Consider the following 21,598-nt stretch of genomic DNA (forward strand, 5'->3'; position numbering starts at 1 on the left):
GTGCCTCACTGCCAAAGAGCCACTGGGCTTTTCAGCAGACCTCAAAATTGCGGGCCTTTGAGTGAAATCAAACCAGAGGGAAAATATGGCTGTGGCTCTTTTTTGTGTGTTTTTCAGGAGGATTGTGACCAACACCACCAACGGGCTCTCCAACCCCATGTTTCAAGAGGGCAGCAATACCAGGAAAGTGAGGCATGAGCTGCAGAGTTGCGACATCAGCAGCCCAAATCTGATCTCCACAACCTCAGACCTGAAGAGCCCCAGGTCTGTGTACGTGCCCATGACTCCCAGCAGGCCACCGCCCGAGGTATGTGTGGCCCAGGCAACCTGGGGAGCAGGAGGGCAGCTCTTTGGCTGGGAAGTTTTACTGGGGAATTCTGGGCTCCTGGCCACTGTGTCCCTGCAACAATGCTGTAGAGGGGGGAGTCAGGCTGCTTCCATCACCCTTTGTAACCGCTTCAGTGGACCATTGCTGTCCTTCCCAAGAGCCCTCTGCTGGAGCGGGGGGGGGGATTGCATTTCCATGCCCGCACAGGCAGCACAAGGCCCCGGTTACACACCAAGGCAGCACTGTCATACAAGTTACGCAGTTAGGAGCCTGTTCCTGCAGAGCTGGAGAGGAGAACAAACCCAGGATGGTGTGAATCTGAGCATAGGGATAGGCTAAGGGATGCAGGCCTGACCCTCTGGGCCTTGGCTTCTCCAGTTGGTGCTTTCTGCTATTGCTAGGCAACTGGGTGCTGTAAGAGCCCCTCAATGGAGCCAGATGCCAAGGATTGATACAGTTCTTTGAGTGGGGGATGGTCCCGTAGCATGGCCGTATTATACCCCTACAGTCCAGGCTGTGCCTGTGCTTCCCCAAGATGCTCCCATTTCCCCAGTTAGTTTGCTCCAGGTTAAAATGTGGAAAACAGGGGAGGAGCAGAGCAGCCGGAGCACAGGAGGGGAAGAGCCCGGCCCGGGGCGCAGGGTCCGGAGGCATGGGGGCTGCCCGAAGCCCGAGCGCTACCGGCTTGACGGTTTGCCGGGCAGCCTCCAGACCCTGCGCCCCCGGCTGGGCGCTTCCCCTCCCGGGCTCCAGCTGCGCTGGGGAAGTGCCGGCCGGGGGCGCAGGGTCTGGGGGCTGCCTGGCAAACCGTGAAGCCGGTAGCGCTTGGGCAGCCCTTTTCGCATGGCTGGGAGGGAGGAGGGGGAGTTAGGACGGGACTTCGGGGAAGGGGCGGGGAATGGGCGGAGTTGGGGCGGGGCCGGGGTGGGAAAGGAGTGAGGCCAGGGCCCCGTGGAGTGTCCTCTTTTTTTATTTTTTTAAATATGGTAACCCTATGGGTGAGCCTGGGGCTGGGTGAGTTCCAACTGGGGCAGATCTGGATTTGAGGAATGTATCTACCCTTGGGGGGGGAGGGGAACTGTGATGGGGCATATGGACCCCACACTGATGAGAAAGGTGCCAGAGCACCCCCCCTCCGCCTGCCGCCCTTGTCTGTCTTGTCTGATAGGCAGGAGCCTGTAAAAGGGAGGAAACTGCGGTCGGCTGTTTGACCCAAGAGTCCGCCATTCAACCAACTCCCCTATCCCCAGCTTCCTTTAGCAGCCTCATTAGCCCCCAGTTACCCCTGGGTTACCTCTTCTGCTTCTAGCCCCCCCGCCCATGGTTGTTCCCTTTAGTACCCACCTGCTGAGCTTGGTGCAATTCCATGTTTGACCCTGCCACTTGGGTGGATTCTGGCCAGACACTCATTGTTTGCAAATTTGAAAATAGTTTAATGAGCTAATTTGCATATTTGCGAATACTTTGCAAAATATGAAGCTGCACAAAGCTGACAGTGATGCTCTCTGCTCCCGGGGAACCTCTCCTCTGTGCCTCCCCTCTGAGAGGGCTGTGGCACAGTAGGAGTCCTGGGCAGGGAAGCTGCCGCCCGGTGCAATGGGGTTTGGTGGTGGTGCTAGGGATAGGTGTGGGTGATGGGGTTGCAGCCTCGGCAGTGTCAGGAGTCAGGTTGGGATGACGGTTCACATGATGTGGGGGACATGGCTTGTGTGGGCTGGCAGGCATGAACTGGGAGTTCAGCTGGCAGGAATGGCTGAGGGGCTGGCTGCGTGCTGCATTAGTTGGGGAGGTTCATTAACTAAGTGGTAAGGGGTGAGCTGCATGAACTAAATTTCCCTTGGTACCTCCTGGGGGAGTGGAAGGGCAGATCCCCTCACTAACTGCCCCCATCACTCTGGGCAGGGACCCCCAAAGTACCCTGCACCTGAGCTCCAAGGGGAGCCCCCTATGCCAAACATGCTCTGTCCCAAAGGCTGGTTACCATGGCTACCAGTCTGTAGGGCTATTCTCTTAGCTGGATAGGGCAGGGCATTTTGGCCGCTTGTGTCAGGGCTGCCTCCTCCAATTCTCCCAGCAAGAAAACCACCTTCCAGACAGGTTTGAACCTGGTCAGTGTTTACTGGCTCTCGCTTGTGTCACAACAAACCCCGGTGTCCCCAGTGTGGCTGTGTGTTGTTCCCAGCTGGGGCTGGAGCCTGCAAGACATCTGCCTGCTGCAACCCCTAATGACAGGGCAAACCTGAGCTTCCCCTGACAAGGCATTCCTGGATTGTCCATTAGGGTTAGATGGACCCTGCTCTGCTCTGGGCTGGCAGCTCCTTGGCCTGAGTAGCTGGGTGTGCTGGGTCAGCCCCCCACGTCACTCAGGGCAGGCTGGGCTTCACCAGGCAGGATTGAGCAGGCATCTCTCCACTCAGGCTGGGCTGGGCTGGGCTGAGCCGGACTGGGCATCTCTCCACTTAGGTTGGGTTGGGCTGGGCAATGGTGGGATGGGGTGGGTGTCTGTCCATTCCAGGCAGACTAGGATGGGGTGGGCATCTTTTCACTAGGGGTGGGCTGGAATGGGGTGGCCATCTCTCCACTCAGGACAGGTTGGGCTGGGTCATGGCAGGATGGAGCGGGTGTCTCTCTACTCCGACTGGGTTGGGCCATGGTGGGATGGGATGGACATCTCCCCACTTGGGGCATGATGGGATGGAGTGGGCATCTGTTCACTTGGGGTGGGTTGGGCTGGGCCACGGCGGGATGGGCAGATGTTTCTCCATTTGGGGCAGATTGAGCTGGGCTGTGGCATGGCAGGTTGGGGGATATCTCCCCACTTGGGGTAGGACACTGTCTGTTGGTTTCACTTTGGGTCCCATTCACACTTTTCGCAGGGAGAGGGGAAAACACTCTGGTTGATGAGAAGCAAATAATTTTTACTTGTTCCTTCTCAGCCTCCCGCGGTGGCCAGCAGCGCCTGTCTGAGCTCTCCAGGGTATCCAGCCAAACCTGTGCAGGTAACTGACTGGCCTGGGACTGCTGTGTCTGATATTACTGCTTTGCTGTCAAATGCCTGAGACAGTCACACTTGCACTCTTAGCAGCAGTCTGCCGAATACCCCTCAGGGCAGCTGAGCTGAGTGTAATGAATCCAGAGGCCCAGAGTCACCACTGTGGCACTGACTATGTGACCCTGCACAGCTCACTTGGCCTGCTCTGTGCTCCTGCTCTCAAATCTGGTGGCAGAGAGTTGGCTGTGCTCCGTGGGGAAGGTACGTAGCGCTGGAGGGAGCTGTGTGTGGAAATGCCTGTGTTGTAGCATAGACTTTCAATGGCTTCCCTAACTGGAGAACACAGCGTTCTTCTTGGAGTAGTGTCCCTGTGGGTGCTCCACTTCAGATGGGCATGCGCCCCGTGTGCCTTCGAGCAGAGTTTTTCAGTGTGTCCGTGCGCCCTACTGCCTCATGCCTCACACTGAGACTCTATAGGGCTGCGCAAGCGAACCACCTTCAGTTCTTCCTCAGCCACCTCAGCTTGAGATGGAACTTTTGTGTGTCCACCTTTGGAGTGTGCCTTGGCTATACATTTTTTCCCCTAGCTGCTAGTTTGGTTTTAGATAGTTTCAGTTTAGATTATTTTAGTTTAGTAGTTGAGAGGCTTAGTTTTGTTCCTCACCCTTCTCTCTGAAGCCTTGTCTTCCTTGGACATTGCCTCAAACACTCTTGCCAAGAGGGCAGCCCCATTAGCAAAGGTCACTCCAACTGCGTTCTCTGCCTTGGAGAGTTACATGTCCCTCAGAAGTGTAACTTCTGTCTGGCCCTTAAATTCAGGGTGAGGAAGAACTGGGAGATTAAGTTGAGGCTACTAATGATGGAGCACTACCCTTTGCCCCACTTCAGCACCAGATCAGCAGGACACCCCTGTCATAAACAGATAGTTAAGGGTTAATGCTTCTTTTACCTGTAAAGGGTTAAGAAGTTCACCTAGCCTAGCTGACATCTGACCAGAGGAACCAATGGGAGGACAAGATGGTTCAAAGGGAAGGAGGGAAGTTCCCTTTGTCGGTTGAGTTTCACTTTGGACCGGAGTGGGAAAGCTCCAGAATTCAGCCTTATTTATTTTTTTTATTAAGTAGTGAGTAGTAGTGAAGGAAATAAATAGGTTTATGTTTATTTCTTTGTAACCTGTCTTGTGCAATTAGAGGAATAGTCAAATTGGGTATTTGGGTTTTTTTTTTTTTTGTGTGTGTAACTAAGTTTTTGCCCAGGGGAACGTCCTCTGTGTTTGGAATCTGTTGTCTGTGAGAGTAGCTGGTATGCAGTAGGAGGCTTAGGGGCATACAGAGCATGGGTTGCATTCCTAACCATGTTGGCTAATAGCTATTGTGGGACCAATCCTCCATGAATTTATCTAATTTTTTTTAACCCAGTTATATTTTGGCCTTCACAGGCAACCCCTGGCAATGAGTTCCACAGGTTGACTGTGTATTGTGGGAAGAAGTACTTCCTTTTGTGTGTTTTAAACCTGCTGCCTATTCATTTCCTGTGTTACGTGAAGGGGTAAATAACACTTCCTTATTCACTTTCTCCACACCATTTATGATTTTATAGATCTCTATCATATTCCCCCCTCAGTCATCTTTTTTCTAAGATGAACAGTCCCAATCTTGTGAATCTCTCCTCATATGGAAGCTGTTCCCTACCATCAATCATTTTTGTAGCCCTTCTCTATATCCTTTCCAATCCTAATATAATTTTTTTGACTTGGGGCAGCCAGAACTGCATGCAGTATTCAAGGTGTGGGCGTACCATGGATTTATATAGTGGCATTATGATATTTTCTGTCTTATTATCTATCCCTTTCCTAATGGTTCATAACATTCTGTTAGCTTTTCTGATTGCCGCTGCACATTGAATGGATGTTTTTGGAGAATTATCCACAATGACGCCAAGATCTCTTTCTTGAGTGGTAACAGCTAATTTAGACCCCAGCATTTTGTATGTATAGTTGGGATTGTTTTCCAATGTGCATTGCTTTGCATTTATCAACATTGAATTTCATCAGCCATTTTGTTGCCCAGTCACCCAGTTTTGTGAGATCCCTTTGTAACTCTTCAATCTGCTTTGAACTTCCGTATCTTGAGTAATTTTGTGTCAACTGCAACCTGTGCCATCTTGCTGTTTACCCCTTTTTCCAGATCATTTATGAATATGTTGAACAGCACTGGTCCAAGTACAGACCCCTGGGGAATGCTGCTATTTACCACTCTCCATTCTAAAAACTGATCATTTATTCCTACCCTATCTTTTAATCAGTTACTGATTCATGAGAGGACTTTCCCTCTTATCCCATGACTGCTTAAGAGCCTTTGTTGAGGAACCTTGTTAAGGGCTTTCTGAAAGTCCAAGTGCACTATATCCACTGGATCACCCTTGTCCACATATTTGTTGAGCCCCTCAAAAAAATCTAATAGATTAGGGAGGCATGATTTTCCCTTTATAAAAGCTGTATTGACTCCTCCCCAACAAATCATTTTCATCTATGTGTCTGATAATTCTCTGTAGTTTCAACCAGTTTACCTGGTACTGAAGTTAGGCTTACTGGCCTGTAATTGACAGGATCGCTTCTGGAGCCTTTTTAAAAACCGACATTACATTAGCTATCCTCAAGTCATCCAATACAGAGGCTGATTTATGCGCTAGGTTACTAATTGCACTTAGTAGTTCCGCAATTTCATATCTGAGTTCCTTCAGAACTCTTTTGTTTATCCCATCTGGTCCTGGGGACTTATTACTGTTTAATTTATCAATTTCTTCCAAAACCTCCTCTATCAACACCTCAGTAAGAACATAAGAACGGCCATACTGGGTCAGACCAAAGGTCCATCTTGCCCAGTATCCTGTCTACTGACAGTGGCCAATGCCAGGTGCCCCAGAGGGAATGAACAGAACAGGCAATCATCAAGTGATCCATCCCCTGTCACCCATTCCCAGCTTCTGGCAAACAGAGACTAGGGACACCATCCCTGCCCATCCTGGTTAATAGCCATTGATGGACCTATCCATCTGGGACAGTTTCTCAGATTTGTCACCTAAAAAGAATGGCTCAGGTTTGGGAATCTTCCTCACATCCTCTGCAGTGAAGACCAATGCAACGAATTCATTTAGGTTCTCCACAACAGCTTTGTCTTCCTTGAGTGCTGTTTTAACTTCTCAATCTTCTAGTGGCCCCACTGATCTTTTGGCAGGCTTCCTGCTTCTGCAGTACTTTTTTTTTAAAGAGGCTAGATTCACCAAATGGCTGGAGGAGGAGATGGTTCTAGTCCCCCCCCTTTATAACCATTACCCTAATGGTTCGGGCATGTCCCTGTGGGGCAGGAGACCCAGGTTTGAACCCCTCAATCTAGAATAGGCTCTGAACCTGGGTCTCACCCTCCCAGGGGAGTGCGCTAACCACCGGGCTGTGGGGTAATGGGGGGCGGGGAGGACTCTCAGTCTAATCTGTTGAAGCTGTTCTGCTTTGTATAAAATACTGGAGGGGTCAGTGAGGCAGGGACTAGCCCCTGAGTCTGCCTCCTCCCAGGCGAGCACCCAGCTATCATAGAATTGTAGGACTGGAAAGGACCTCAAGAGGTCTTCTAGCCCAGTCCCCTGGACCAAGGCAGAACTACGTATTATCTAGACCATCCCTGACAGGTGTTTGTCTAACCTGCTCTTAAAAATCTCCAGTGATGAAGATTCAACAGCTTCCCTAGGCAATTTATTCCAGTGCTTAACTACCCTGACAGGTAGTTTTTCCTAATGTCCAACCTAAATTGCCCTTGCTTCAATTTAAGCCAGTTGCTTCTTGTCCTATCCTCAGAGGTTAAGGAGAACAATTTTTCTCCCTCCTCCTTGTAACAACCTTTCATGTACTTGAAAACTCATATCATGTCCCCGCTTGGTCTTCTCTTTTCCAGACTAGACAAACCTAGTTTTTTTCAATCTTCCCTCGTAGATCATGTTTTCTAGACCTTTAATAATTTCTGTTGCTGTTCTCTGGACTTTCTCCAATTTGTCCACATCTTTCCTGAAATATGGCACCCAGAACTGGACAAAATACTCCAGTTGAGGCCTAATCAGTGCAGAGTAGAGTGGAAGAATTACTTCTCATGTCTTGCTTACAATACTCCTGCTAATACATTCCAGAATGATGTTTGCGTTTTTTGCAATAGCGTTACATTGTTGACATATATTTAGCTTGTGATCCACTATGACCCCCAGATCCCTTTCCACAGTACTCCTTCCTAGGCAGTCATTTCCCATTTTTTATGTGTGCAACTGTGATTGTTCTTTCCTAAGTGGAGCACTTTGCATTTGTCCTTATTGAATTTCATCCTGTTTACTTCAGACCATTTCTCCAGTTTGTCAGGCTGGAGAGCACTCTCAGTCTTGCTTACCTGCCCAATGCCGATTGAACTGCTTTGGGAAAATTGCTCCTGGGCCTTGGTGGCCTCTGGCATCACAATAAATGAGAGCCTTTCCAAAGCCCAAGGCAATCCCCACCCAGAGAGGCAGCTCCGTCCCTGGCAAGACTGCACTAAGTGCAGTTCAAGACACTCTTATGCCCCCATCTCTCCACCTCACCCGGCTCTAGGGCTGCGCACAGCATTAGATAGAACATTAGCCATGAGCAGCTCCCAGAGCAGAGATGCTGCCTCTGAGTAGAGCGCCAGGCCTGTCCAAAGAACCGCTGGGAACAGGGCCCTGCAGCTGGGCCTCAGGTCCCTTGGGGGCAGTAGCCTGTGTGGGGACGGAATGGGGAAGGGGCAGGCAGGTTCTAGCTAGCTAGGCCTTAGCTCCCTTGGGGACAGGGGTGGGCAGGTTGTACCCCGCTGGTCCTCAGCTCCCTTGGGGGCAGCAGCCTGCAGGGGAGGGCTGCCAGTGCTGCACATGGCACCAGGCTCTCCACACTGGCCTGCCCCTAGTGAATGCATGAAGCGGGAAAGGCTCTAGCATGTGCTGCAATTCCCTCTTGTTTCATTGTCCTCGCCAAGGCCATGGCCCTGCAGATGTGTAAATGTGGGCATGTGAGTAACTGTTCCGCCACTGAATCCCAGCACAGGCTGCCATGTGCAACTGGCTGGGAACTGACAGGAGAGACAGAATTTTCATTCAAAGACGACAGCGAAACCTGAGGCTTGTTTTCTTTTCTCTGCATTTGAATTAGGTTGGAGTTAAACCCAGCGTGGCACCTCCCCCGCTAGTCTCTGCAAAGCCCAAACCAGCTGCTGGCGAGGTAATGCTGCTTCTCACCAAGCTTTGGAAATGTGCTAGCGGGGCATCAGCATCCCTGCGGGAGCCTGGTGCTGGACATCAGATGCCTGAAGGCCTGCCCAGCATGTCACTTCCCTGCCTGAAGCCACCCTCAGCCAGGCTTCAGGCCCCAAGACAGCATGTGCTGCTCGGGGGTACCCCCTGCCCGCTCCTGCCAGGCCTCCTTACAGTCCCCCGTGCTGTGTTCCCACCACCCAGAGAGTGTGTGATGACCCCACTGCTCCTCCTGGTGCAGCGCTCCAGAGCTCTTTTCCCCATTACCCAGGTCCATGTGGAGCTGTCAGGGGAAGCCAGTGGGGCAGCATGGCCACAGGCCAGCCCCTAGCCCTGCAATGCTGGTGGGTTGCATCTCAAACACCCTTGGCACCTCCCAGGGCATCTGCCCACCCCCTGGCGCAGAAGCCCCCTCAGCCAAGGTCCCGGCTAGGCTTCTCCATGAAGTTGAAAGCCTAAATCAGCACAGTTCAAACACCCCCACTTCCACATGGCCTGTGGCCCCATCAGACACAGAGCCAGGCAGGCTGTGTTACTTGGCCAGAGCCTCACGGCCCTTCCTTCCCAGCAGATCGTCCTTGTTCTTTGCATGGAAAGTGTGGCCCATGGTCTCGTGCCACTGGCCCCACCAGCACTTTTGCTGAGCCCTCGCGGCAGCGCTGAGCTGTGCTAGGGTCAGGGGGGCACCTGGCGGGAGTTGGTTTGGGACTGGGTGACTGACTCTATTGCACCCTGTTGTTAGGTGAAGCCGAAGCCACCGACCCGGCCTCTCCCCGAGCTGAGAAGCAAACAGGTGTGTCTCATCCTGGGTCCTCACATTGGACTTTCTGCTCGCTAGCCACTCAGCTCTCACCTCACAAGTAGGGGATCTGCGCGTGCATGCACACACACACACACACCCACCCACCCCTCCCTGCGCCCCTAAGTGTAGTCACACACACCCTTCCCACCCACCCCCAGCTCCATGACCAGTACTGATGGCTCATGGCTGTCTAAGGGGGGGCAGCCCACATAAGAGTTGGTGGGCATTAGTCAGGTGGCTGTGTGCCTGCCAGAGTCAACCCTTGGAACGGGCAGCGTGGTATGCTGGGCCTGTGGGGGGCAGAGGCAGGAGTGCTGGGGTCAGTTTTGCTATATCCACACCACTACAGTGGTATGGCCTGACTATTCTGATAGCAGCAGTTTCTGGGAGAACAGCTGCCAGTTTTTGCAGCTCAAATGGACGCTGATCCCAAACATTTCACATTAAAGGAATGCTCTTTGTCTTGCCAGTGTGAAGCAGATAAGCTGAATGGCTGTAGCATGGAGGGGACCAAAGTATCAGCTCTGCCTATCCCACCTGCCAAACCTGCTGCCCTGACATGTCAATCCAGCCAGCCCCAAGTGAGCCCAGCTCTGCATGTCTGCAATCAGATTGGCTATTGTGTTACCCAGTGGGGCTGGGGAGTTCCCTTTGTCTGGCTAGGTTCCCTGCTAGGTGCTCGGGTGTCTGTCACACCCTGCTCCCTCACGGGCTAGTCAGGCTTCGTTTTGTTTTATAGTGACTGAGCTGTTCCTCCCCATCCTGTGCAAGTGAGGGCAGTGGGCTGGGCCAATGTGCCACGCTCGCTCAGTCATTGCCAGGGTGGCTCTAGCAGCATTCCAGGACTCACCCTCCCATGGTGCCTCTCTTTCTGTTTTCCAGCAGACCGCTTCCTTGAAGGTAGCACTGAAGCCTCCAGCTTCACGGAGATGATCCAGATTGTGGCGGCTGGGACAGCAAGGCGTGGCTGGCTCTAGTGTTTTTTCTAGAATGATTGAGCATTTCTGCTTCTTGCTTAATGGTACTCGACTCAGTTGGCAGAGTCTTCCTTCAAGGTCTTGAGTGTTTACATGAAATGCTTGACTCAGCTGTGCCTTAACACAGATGCTGTGGCTGCACAATACAGCAGGGCTGGCCAGCAATGGCTGCTTGGAGGCCGGGGGGCTCACACCAGCAGATGTAGGGAAATGTTCTCAGGTTTTTACTAGTGAAAATGCAAGGCCTTCCCAAAAGTACAAATGAGGGACACTCCTCTCACACCGCAGTGCCCCCTTCTTCCCCCCATGCAGGCATGGGGGGGGGAAGCTCGGGGGATAGTTCCTGTTTCCATGCTATGCATGATCTGTAGCAATGAGCCCAGCAGATCGTGTCATAGCAACACACGGCTGAGACCACACATCCTAGCATGGACCACGTCAGCTAGATCCAGGGGCCAAGCCCCAGTATTGCAGGCTGGCAGCTGTAATCTCTGCACCCCCCCATGCTCCCTCCTGGAATGATGTTGTGGCTCTCAGGTGGTGGACACATACAAACATGCCCCGCCCCTGTGGGTGATCCAATTCAGCAGTCAGGCCGGGGTTGGGGATGGCCATGCCAGCAATGGCCTCTTAGGTAACAGATGGAACCTTAGTGCGTTCAGAGACTGTTTTTGCCCAGCCCAGCCAAATGGTTTTGCTGACAGTGACCCAACCGGGAGCCGGGGCTGGCTGCCCAGCCCTCCATAGGGCCTCTCCTTACAAGTAAAACTGTGACAAGCTGCCAGCCCAATTCCCTCAATGTCTCAAGTGTCAGCTCCTACTATCCGCAGCACAGACCCTGGTATGGCACTTTCCAGCCTAGTCCTTCCAAAGCACGTCAGGATGAACTGGGACTCCTGGCTGAAGTTGACATTTGGGATGTTCCTGGATTTGGGTGGGCAGTAGCCACTCTCCCCAGCAGAGATTTCCAAAGCTGCAGGCTGCGCAGTGCGTTGGCGTGACCAGCTACTGCCACTGCAGGAGCCAGTGCTTTACAGCGCCCAGCAGGTAGCAGCCAAGATCCCAGAATTTCCTGCAGTAACTTGATGCCACAGTAATACATGCTGCACTGAGCAAACAGCCCCCCCACCCAGAGCACATCATGGTCAGCTGGTGTTTTCAGTAGGCCTGAAGCTTGTTTTGGGTTATTCTGTTAGCAGCCAGTGTATTTTATCATTTAAATTATTGTCTGAGTTATGGTCTGGCTGAAGGGCCTGTCCTAGATGGTGTTTTTTTTAAATCATGTTAATTTAATACCTTTAATGTGACCTTTTCACTCATCTGATGCTGCTCAGTTTGATATGAGTTGAGTCAAAGGCATTGGTAACAGTAAAAGCTGCAGGCCAGCTTGGTGCAGGGTGTTTCTGTATGCTGGCTGGGGGAAGGGTTGAGCAGTGACTACTAAGGGAGGGAGGTTGGACTCTCATGATCCCTTCCACCCCTGCATGCGTCTTTGGAGAGCTTTGGGCACAAATCCAGCCCCTAGTCTTTGTCTCCATCATGGTCTGAGGGCTTTATCTAAACTCACACTGATTGTACTTTAGAGCACTGCTGTCCTGGGGCCCAACCCGGACTTCACAGGCTGTCACTGATTGCATGGGAGCCATGGGGTATCAACACACAGCGTTGCCTAGCATATTAGCAGCAGCCGCCATACAGTGGCTCTCCCCTCCATCAGTTACTGACAGAAGTTAGAGGTAAAGCTGCTGCTCTGCACCCCACCTGCAACTGAGCAGATTCTTCACTTGTCCAGCAGCCCAGGGTGGGCCTGTGCTCACAGGAGGAAGGCTGCATCTCTCTCTTCAATACACAGGTATTTAAGCTTCTAACTTCATCTGGTTTCCATGGAAGGCAGGGGAGCCTAAATGTCTTTGTTGAATACAGTGTAGCTGCTTCATTTTTCAGCAGTGAGAAAGCACTGCAGCTGGTGCCTCTCTGCACCCATCCATGGATGTGGCCCTCTGCTATCCTGAACTAAACAAAATAGGTTTGGTTTTTCAGCAGCTGTAGAAGGTAGGACTAAGAATGGGAGTAAGCAGGAACTAGGGCTTTGGATTAGTGTGTAAATGGACTTGGACTGAACAGGAGGGAGGGGATTGAGGCTGCTCTCCTACTCCTTAGCCTTAACCCTTTTGCAGTCCCCCTTTCCCCCAACCCTCCTATCTCCCACCCTTCACTCAGAGACAGGAGAGGCTAAGCTCCTGGCAGCCTCATTGCCTTGACACCAGTGACAAGGAGGGCCCCATGCTGGCCACAGATGCTGTGGAGCAGGGTTATGTTACTCCAATTTGATGCGAGACAGCCTGGGGGCAATAGGCTCCATCCCCTTGCCCTGGTGCATGTACAGAGCAGATGGTCTTGGAGTTGTGGGAGGATGGATGCAAGTTTAACAGCTGTGACTGCATGGCAGGTAACAATTCTCCACATGGCCCTCACTGCTCCACCCTCCTGGATCCCACCAGAGGGGAGTACTAGGTCTGGAGAAGCCATGAGCTTAGGGAATCATTCCCTCTGAGAACCACAGCCTCCAACAGAGCTTGCTTTAGAGCCCTAAACAGCAGAATCCCCACAACGGCCTCTAGGTGCGGCAGGAGCTGAAGGTAGGTGTTGGGCTATACAGGTTTCACGCGCCCTCAAAGACACTCAGGGAGTATTTCCAATGGGGAAACCTAGACAGGCTGGGAAATGGGGGTGGTTGATCTGTTCATGCTTTTTGTGCTGGGCTGGGTCCTTCCCTGAGTGTGCAGAGGGTGAGACCACAGCTGCCTGCCTTCACATGAAGCTGAACTCTCTGGTGGAAATGCTGGGTAGGGGATATGGTAAGAGGCAGCCTAGTCCCGGCACAGGTAGGAGGATGAGGGCAAGGCAGCCACCCAATACATGGTATCAAAATAATTTTATTCTTATCCAAAAAATTAACATTTTGCCATATAAATGTGAATAATTTTTAAAAAAGTAAATTCCACAGAAAGTTATCCAGGCCCCAGGGCCACAATCCAGCAGCTCGTAGAGGGAAAGTTGTTTACTCAAACTGTGGACACTTCAAAATTCATTTTCGAACAGGTAATTTCCAGCCCATGAGCCCTGTGAGAATTTGAACTGTAATGCACAAGTGACCCATGCTGATCAAGCCAACTGTCTCACTTATAACCAGCATGTCATGGACAGGATTTTAGAGTAGGTAAAAGTGATCAGAATGTGGAGCCTAAATGTTGCTTAAGAAAACAGGAGATTTCTGTTTAGTGCAGCAAGTACTGATCAAGTATTGCCAAGGGACAATGACCCTTGGGAACAGCCTCAGGTACTCCTTAAAGAGAAATGTACAAAAAGCAGAATGCACCAAGCAAGGGAGAGTGAGTATCTGATGCATACATTCCAAGCCAGATAAAGAGCACATCTAAAGCCCAGCTGGGATGTACAGGCCAAGTCCAACCTGCAGCTCCCTCCTTGGCAACAGACTGAGGCCCCAAGTGAACAGAAGTTTGGAAGGAGCATTACTGCCCAGGGAGCACCTGCCCTCCTGAGGCGAAGGGGCGGTTTGCTGTAGGCACCCTGAATCTAGCATCACCCATTGGCTATAGAGCCAGCCATTGTGCTTTTGTGTGCTGTTGCCTGCCTCCTGGAGCTGGAGAAGAAAAAGCCCGCTCTCACAGCAACGCATAGGCCTTGTACACCTAGCCACCCAAGAGAGTGCAGGCTATGCCATCATCCCTTAGACACCAAGCTCCCACTCAGCCTCAGTCAGTGAGAACTCCGTTGGGCACAGAACCCTGCTCACAGCTGCCAAGCACCAGTGCCTGCAGCAGACTTTCAAACAGCTGGAGCAGATGCTTGTTCAGTCATAGCTTGTACGGTTTGTACTTGTGACCTTGCTCTCCTGCCACAGTGCAGGCCCCAGGAACGAAGACTAGTGTAGCCCACAGCTGGGAAACTGGACAGCTCAGAACTTGGACTGGGGCACAGAGACCTTGAAAGCAGATGCTTGGCCCATGGCTGGGGTGCTGATACCAAGCTATTAGCTGATGCGTGCTTAGCAGCCTGGGGAAATGGGAGGGTACAGAGAGTAATTCCCTGGGGACAGAGTCAAAGATGTCAACCAGTCTACGCTGCTAGCCAGCGGTCTCAGCAGAGGCCTGAGCCAGACTAAACTCCCCCCTCAGCCTTGGGGCAGCAAGGGAGACATTTGGCCTGGGCTGAGGAGAGACGATGAGGGCTCTAGCACACTGCAGCCAGCACCTGTTGCCAACAGGGGACATCCCTCCCCTCACACACCCACACCCCCACCCACCAATTTTGGCCTGAGCCCAAGAAGTGACATCTAAGTGAACTGATTGGTGTGAACAAGGTGAGGCACAGCCTGAGCAACTTGCACCCCCTTGCTCACACGACCTATTCTTCAGCACTGCATTAAGGGGGTTTGCCATTGTCTGACATTTGGCTACAAACACTCCTGGCTTGAGCCACATGTCAGGAACTGGCCACAGGGAGGAGGGTTACATGGGAAGCATAGATCAGGATGGAGGCAGGTGAGACAGGCCTCTCCCTCAACCCTTCTCCTAAGGGTTCTTCCATTCCAGCAGCCTTCTTTGCAACCTGGACATTGGACAGGACACAGCTACATTAGCCAAAAACAGTTAATTGGCTGAGGCCATAAGCACAGGGCAGTGACTGTCCTTAATAGCAGGGAGCAGGAATTGGTTACTCCTCAAAGCCACCTCTAGAGGGCAGTGCCCAGTACAGTGTGGGAGACTGGAAACTGTCCCCATTTTAAGCTGAAGAAAATCTCTCAAATCAGACAGAATCTTTCTAAAAGCAAGAAACTAAATTTAAACCATCATCACCACTAACATCACCCTGAACAGCATGACCTGTCCTATGACCCACTCTGTCTTGGTAGTCTCCTCCCCTCTCACCTCATCCCCCTTACACAAATACAGAACATGGCTACAAAATCAATTTCTCGACTCATCACTGACTCCATCTCACCCACTCTGCCCCTCCACTATCTCCCCTTTCACTACCACATCTAAGACAAGCTCTTGTCTGCCCTATTAAGGCCCTTCCTGACCAGTCCTCACTCCAAGCCACTGACTCAGTCAACCTTTACTGCCACTTGGTCCAATCTTCTTCCTGGCCAGTCCTTGCCTAGGAGTACCTCCCTAGGACCACCTGCAGCCACTGCAGCAGTCCCCCTCCAACCTCGGCTCTGCCGGGCGGCCTCTGCAGCACTCGTCAAGGATGAGAGAACCAGTGTGCTGTGGCTGCTGGTCATTACAGCAGGGGGCTCAGGGCCATCTCACCTAGCAGACCTTCAACAACAGAGCAGGCGAGTGCTCCCTGGCCAGGATGCAGATTCAGAGGCTGCTATTTCAAAGTCTCTGACAAGTCCACCTGGCCACAGGCTGCTTGGCAATGCCTGGCTTCTCTCCACGAGATGGTGGAACTGCCAGGGAGCGGTTGGCAGGACTGTGCCATTCAACTCAGCATGGAGCCAGCAGGGTGGACGAGCCTGCTCTTCTCCCATCTTATCACAGTGGGGCAAGGGGCCAATGGCACTCTGGTAACGTTCGTCTCTCCTCACCCCAGAAACTGCAGGAGTGCACAAACTCCCAGCCAAGATGAAGTGCCGTCTCTGCTGCTGCCTGGCTCCAGGAGGCTACATGGCATTTTAATCCTCAGGTGGCTAATTGTTCCTTGGTTCCCACCTTAGCTGGGCTCTAAGAGACTGGCAAAGCAAATGCTGACAGCCCAATGCACAGGGAGTCACAGGGCCTTCCCTTCCTATTGGTACTAGCTTGAAAGTATCTGGGCAAGAGAATACTCTAACTCCAGCAACTAAATGGGAGCCAGGGAGTGCACCCCAAACAGCTGACAAGCCAACAGCAAAGTGGATGCAGAGCAACAGGTCTGTAAAGCACACCGTATTCATGCTGGGACACATCCTCCAAGAGATGCATGCTGCACTCTGGCTGAACAAAGCAAAGGCAGAAATGCTGCAGAAGGGGCAGTGGGTTGAGAATAGCTAGCTAGCTATTCCAGTGAGACTCACAGGGAACATGCTGCAAAGTAGAAAGGGGGCATCTGTCCCCCAGGGGAGCGAGGCAGCACAGCGTGGGAGCAATGCCTAGGAGAGAACAGCCGTTTGGCCACATGAGATCTGCAGACACAAGGAAGAACAGAAATGCCAGAAGCAAAGCGCCAAGCCTCAGGCCCTGTCCACATACAAATTGTACCCCACTCACAGTAAGACAGAGCAGGCCAACTCCCTGAGTGTGGCCACAACTATACCCAGAAAAAGGAGGTTGGAGCGGTACTGCTAGTCCTGCAGAGGAAGGGGAACCTTCACACCAGTGTAACAGCGCCCACACGAGGGCTCACACTCATTTAACTATTTCAACCGCGGAAACACTCCCCCCCACCTCCCCGAGTAAAATAGTTAAAATCGGCACAAAAATCAGTGTGGGGGCCAGTCCCTGGTGAGAGCCCTGTGCCCACTCAGGAGGCCATCAGCAGGTGCTAAGGCAGGTTCAGGTTTTTAAACCTTGAACTGAATACTTCAGAGAACAAGGTAAATTATTAGCATTCAGGAAAAAATACAGAGCATGTTCCCTAGACAAGCCCCAAGTCCCGGGTCTGACCCCCTCCAGGCAGAGGCAAGTGCCAGCTCCACGCTCCCTGCAACGTCAACTGCAGGGCAAGATGCAGGTACCCAGCATCTCTGGGAAGCAGCCGCAGTGCTGAGTTGGCTGGTGCAGCCCATGGAGCCAGCAGGGTGGGACGAGCACGTAGATTCCAATTCTGGTGGCTGAGGCTGCTCTTTTTCCACCTTAGTAGAGCAGGGTCAGGGCCAGATGGGAGGCAAGACATTCTGGAACCAACCCCAGTGATCTAAGCCCCACCCCTTCACACACACTCCAGGACTTAAAAAGGAAGTGTCTACACAACAGTATGTGAAATACCACCTGAACAGTGGCGCTACCATTGGAAGGGAGGGGAGGAGACTACACCAAGCACAGCTCCTGTCGGAATTCCCCCCATCCCAGGACAGTGGGTCAAGGAGCAGACAGCAGATGTAGCACAGTATCCCCAGCAGGGGGCTTCCTTCCTGTGCCGCTAGCAGGCAGCATCCCAAGAAGCAGCACTGCTCAGTTGATGACATTACGGATGGTCAAAAATGCTGACAGACAATGGGTTGGGCGACAGGAGCTGTTCACACTGAGCACCTGCTCTCTGGGGAAGCGACAATACTTCATTAAAACCAGAATGCCCCCAAATTAAACGACTCCAGTTGGGAGCTGCTGCTGCAGAGCTCCCACCCCAGAAGCTCAGCTGCCTGATGCTGGCACCCTGGGCAAAGCCGCGGAAGTGGTGGAGCAAGACTGAGCTGAAGCAGCAGGTTGAGCCCATTCCCTGCAGAACGAACAGTGGGCCAACCCAGCACCAGGGAGGTGGGCAGCAGGACAGCCAACTGAGTCGTGTGTGTGTGTGTGTGTGTGTGTGTGTGTGTAAACATGGCACTTTGCCACAGACCTGGGAGCGCCATCTCCTGCGTCCTGCATCTACACTTGCTCTCCTCCCTTTGTCTGCCAGATGCAGAGGTAGCAGCCCTCCCAGGGCGAGGAGGCAAAGCTAACTGGAAGGAGGCTGGGGGGGTGGCAGAGGCGTATGTGGTTGGGGCAGGTTTCACAAGTCTGTCCCCTTGCCCTCAGTACCTGGCGCCATATGCTGCCTGCTCCTCAAGCCACATCTTTGGATGGGAGGAGACAGAGCCATACAGCACCAAAGAGCGGAACACTATCTTCACTGCACATAGGGCAGCTAAGGAGACAGGCGGCCCAGCTAGCACGGCATTACCATTATAGACAAGTGCCGAGTTCACAGCAGTTAGCGTTGCTATCTACAGAAAGGATTAGAGCTATTATGGTTCCTATTTAAAAAAAAAAAAAAAAAATCTACTTGTCACCAAACCCATCCTAGCTGGGCCTCTAGCCTCTGGCATCTAAGGAGCTGAGCAGGTGTGTATGGTGAGGCTTGAACCAGACAAAAGTCAGTAGCATTTTACAAGAAGAAATTAAGTTTACATCTAGATGAGCAACAGGCCTAAGAGCAGTATGAGGGAGGTTAACGAGTCGGTCCAGCCTCAGGGCGCGGGCAGCAAAACGACCAGGCTTTCCATCCCACTCGCCCAGCACCCTTGAGGACCCCTAGGCCAAACCTCCTGCCACAAGGGTAATGCAGAACACAGGCCTTCTAAAGAACTGCACCTCCTGCAGAAGGCTCCCTGGCTTCTGTCCTTTAATATTCCAGTATAGGCAGGTTTAAGTACAGGATTGTCCCTCATTCGGAAGCACCAGCTCAAACAGGGAGTGAGAAAAGGGAAAGGCAGAGCTCTCAACACAGTTGTTGCTTAAAGAAATCAACCCAATTGTCACATCTGTGTAGAAAGAGGCTGTGCGTGCTGTGTCCGCCCCACTGGGGCATGGCAGAGGGCAGGCTGCGCCCCTGTAGCACACTAGGGAAGGACACTGGTCTGCATGAGGCAGCCCCTTCTTCCAGAGCTTGCTGAAGCTTTTCCACCTCTTGCATCAGCCTGTGCTCTCTGGTTTTTTGAGGTGGCTCTCCCCAGAGAGTGCAGGATCCTCCTTTGAAAGGAGGCTGGCTTCTGGCACGGTCCTCACAGCCACATGTTTGAAGGTGCAGGAATCACAAAACATGCTGGGGATGCTGTTACCAAAATACAGCTTGCTGTTGGCAGCGATGGCCTGATACTTCTTCAGCTCCAGATATGCTGGCGTGAGTTTCAGCTATACAGAGCGAGAGAGCAGATCCCATAAGAGGCAACGTTCTCATACAGACATCACTGGATTTATCCCCACAAGTCCCCTCTCACCCCACACCCAGCAACGGGGGTTTGTGGTCAAGATTTAAATCCCTGCACCAGAAAACTGGATTGATATTAGATAAATCAAACCTTCCCATATTACTTGCCATTTGCAGCCCTCCCCTTCCTCGGTGGAGCGAAGAGACTAAGCAAGTCTAAGCTTTGGGTCACTTTGTTCCAAACAGCTCCTGTAGGAATTCCCCCCATCCTAGGACAGTGGGTCAAGGGGCAGACAGCAGATGTAGCACAGTATCCCCAGCAGGGGGCTTCCTTCCTGTGCCGCTAGCAGGCAGCATCCCAAGAAGCAGCACTGCTCAGTTGATGACATTACGGATGGTCAAAAATGCTGACAAACGCTGCCCATACCTTGTTAGAGTCAGCCATTTTCCGAGCCGTGTAATATTCTGCATCAGCTTTTGTTCTCTCTCTTGCTAGCAAAACAGCATCTAACAGCAAGAGAAAGTCAAATAGAAAAGAGTATTAGAACTGCAGTAGCAACATTATTACAGGCCCCCTGGGACTGTGATGTAAGGAGATCACTGGCTGTGAAACACTCGGGGAGAATTCAACCTCACAGTTAAGAGCTACAGTTGTGTGAGGTTTATTATTTACACCGTGATAGTACCTAGGATCCCCAGGCTGAGGTTTCTCCTCCACCATAGTTACTGGAGGTGCAGGGGTGCCTCTTGGAAACCTTGTGCTAACAGCTAGCGTTGGGGGAGGAAAAAGGAGGGGGAGAGAGAGAGGAGAAGTGTCACTACTCAAGCTCCAGTTACCTTCAATCTCAGAAATTCTCTTCTCCGTTTCCTTCTCCATAAGTTTCTGTCGATAATGAATCTTGGCCACCTCAGCCGCCTTCTCAGCTTCTACAATTACAAACAGCAGCTCAGACAATACCAGCTCAAGCACCTGTGGCCACAGCATCCCAGCCCAGTCATGTGAACAGTAGTTTTGAATGGACTGCACTGGATGTGATTGCTGATGATAGGAGGCTCAGTACCAGGCTATCCCTACAGCTCACTTCTTCCATCCCCTCAAGGTGCTTCACAAATTAACAGTGTTACATTCGGGTGGCACGATCAGGAAACACAACAGTGATGGGTTGTAGCACCGCAGTAACTCAGCCACCGTTCATGCGGGTAGTGCTACCAGTAACTTACAGCCTACAAAATTCCTTGGTGTGGAGACATTCAGCCTGCAGAGCTCAGCCACTTCCACCAGGACAGCTTGTGACTCCAGTCCAAGGACTGATCTGGCTTACAAGTGTCCCCAATGCAGTACGCAGCCCCATTCCAAATGCCCTTACAATGTACTGAAAACAAACTGTTTAGTGATGCGATGCACACACGTTGGGTAGAAGCCAAACAACTAAGAATTTCACTTCAAAAGGAATGTCTCTAAGTTCTAAGCAGCTTCCAAGGGAGAGGTGTTGAGAACTCTAGCGAGCTTCTAAGCCCCTGTCCTGCACCACAATGCAGCACTTTACAAAAAAGGGGAATCATTCATGGAAGTGGCATATGATCCCTGAACTAGAGTAGGACAGGGCCACTGGGGCTGCTCTCAATTCCTTTCCAAAAGGACCAGGTGATACTCCGTGACCCCCAGGAGTAGGCCCTTGGTTTTACAACCCCTCTGAAAGGTGGCTCCTCCATCAGCACAGCTCTAACGCCACTGGGGGACTGGATCAGCACAACACAAACTGTATTGACATGACGAGAGAATAAAATTGCCAAAGTTAAACACACGGCTTCATAGGATAACGTGCTTCTGCACCATGTGTCCACTGGGCAATAACAGGCCCCACTGTATCATCGAATGGTCAGAAGCAGCATCACCACAAAAACTGGTAGCCAGTGCACCGACTGCTGCAGGGTGCAATACGGCCTTGCAATGAGGTGCTCAGAGGTCTGCTGTCCCCAGTGGGGGAGTCAGTGCTGATTCAGAGGGAGGAGCCTCATCTACTGAATCACCAGCTGCAGGATTTACCCTGGACGTCTCCCACCTGACTAGTGACCTAGCCTGTTCCTGCTTGGCTAGGGACAGCAGACTGTCAAAAGGGCCTAGCTGGGATGTTCTGTCCTAGTCCACTCCAGTAAATAGCTTGTGAGAAGATGAAATCTGAAGACACTAGCCCTTGGTAGTGCTTGTGTGTCAATGACTCTTCAACATACCTATGAGAGCCTTCTTCCTCTCCGTCTCCGCCTCCTTCTCCACAACCTTTTGCTTCTGTGCTACTACGAGCAGTTTGGTCTTTTCAGCCTCCCTGCACCACAAAACAGTT

At 52.0% G+C, this 21,598-nt stretch overlaps 2 protein-coding genes across 23 annotated transcripts in view; one reads left to right on the plus strand and one right to left on the minus strand.

Annotated features, from left to right (window-relative positions):
• Positions 1–11,782, plus strand: part of ADAM8 (ADAM metallopeptidase domain 8) — an 83,242-nt gene extending 71,460 nt beyond the window's left edge. The window contains exons 20-24 of one of the 3 annotated variants that reach the window (XM_008175145.4): positions 118–307; positions 3,265–3,327; positions 8,518–8,586; positions 9,361–9,411; positions 10,303–11,782. In XM_008175145.4, coding sequence (XP_008173367.2) covers positions 118–307; positions 3,265–3,327; positions 8,518–8,586; positions 9,361–9,411; positions 10,303–10,353 — 424 coding nt within the window. In that variant the 3' untranslated portion in view covers positions 10,354–11,782. Of the gene's footprint in view, positions 1–117; positions 308–3,264; positions 3,328–8,517; positions 8,587–9,360; positions 9,412–9,890; positions 10,280–10,302 lie in introns of those variants that run through there. The other 2 variants (XM_042856124.2, XM_065551632.1) reach the window with 2 other exon arrangements.
• A 1,533-nt stretch (positions 11,783–13,315) lies between these two features.
• The window catches only part of ERLIN1 (ER lipid raft associated 1), a 59,527-nt gene continuing 51,244 nt past the window's right edge, over positions 13,316–21,598 (minus strand). For all 20 annotated transcript variants that reach the window (XM_042856129.2, XM_065551644.1, XM_065551641.1 and 17 more), the window contains 4 exons: positions 21,489–21,580; positions 20,094–20,183; positions 19,684–19,763; positions 13,316–19,240 (listed from right to left, as the gene is read on the minus strand). In XM_042856129.2, coding sequence (XP_042712063.1) covers positions 19,022–19,240; positions 19,684–19,763; positions 20,094–20,183; positions 21,489–21,580 — 481 coding nt within the window. In that variant the 3' untranslated portion in view covers positions 13,316–19,021. The remainder of the gene's footprint in view (positions 19,241–19,683; positions 19,764–20,093; positions 20,184–21,488; positions 21,581–21,598) is intronic.

This window comes from Chrysemys picta, chromosome 7, assembly GCF_011386835.1.
Source record: "Chrysemys picta bellii isolate R12L10 chromosome 7, ASM1138683v2, whole genome shotgun sequence".
NCBI lineage: Eukaryota > Metazoa > Chordata > Testudines > Emydidae > Chrysemys > Chrysemys picta.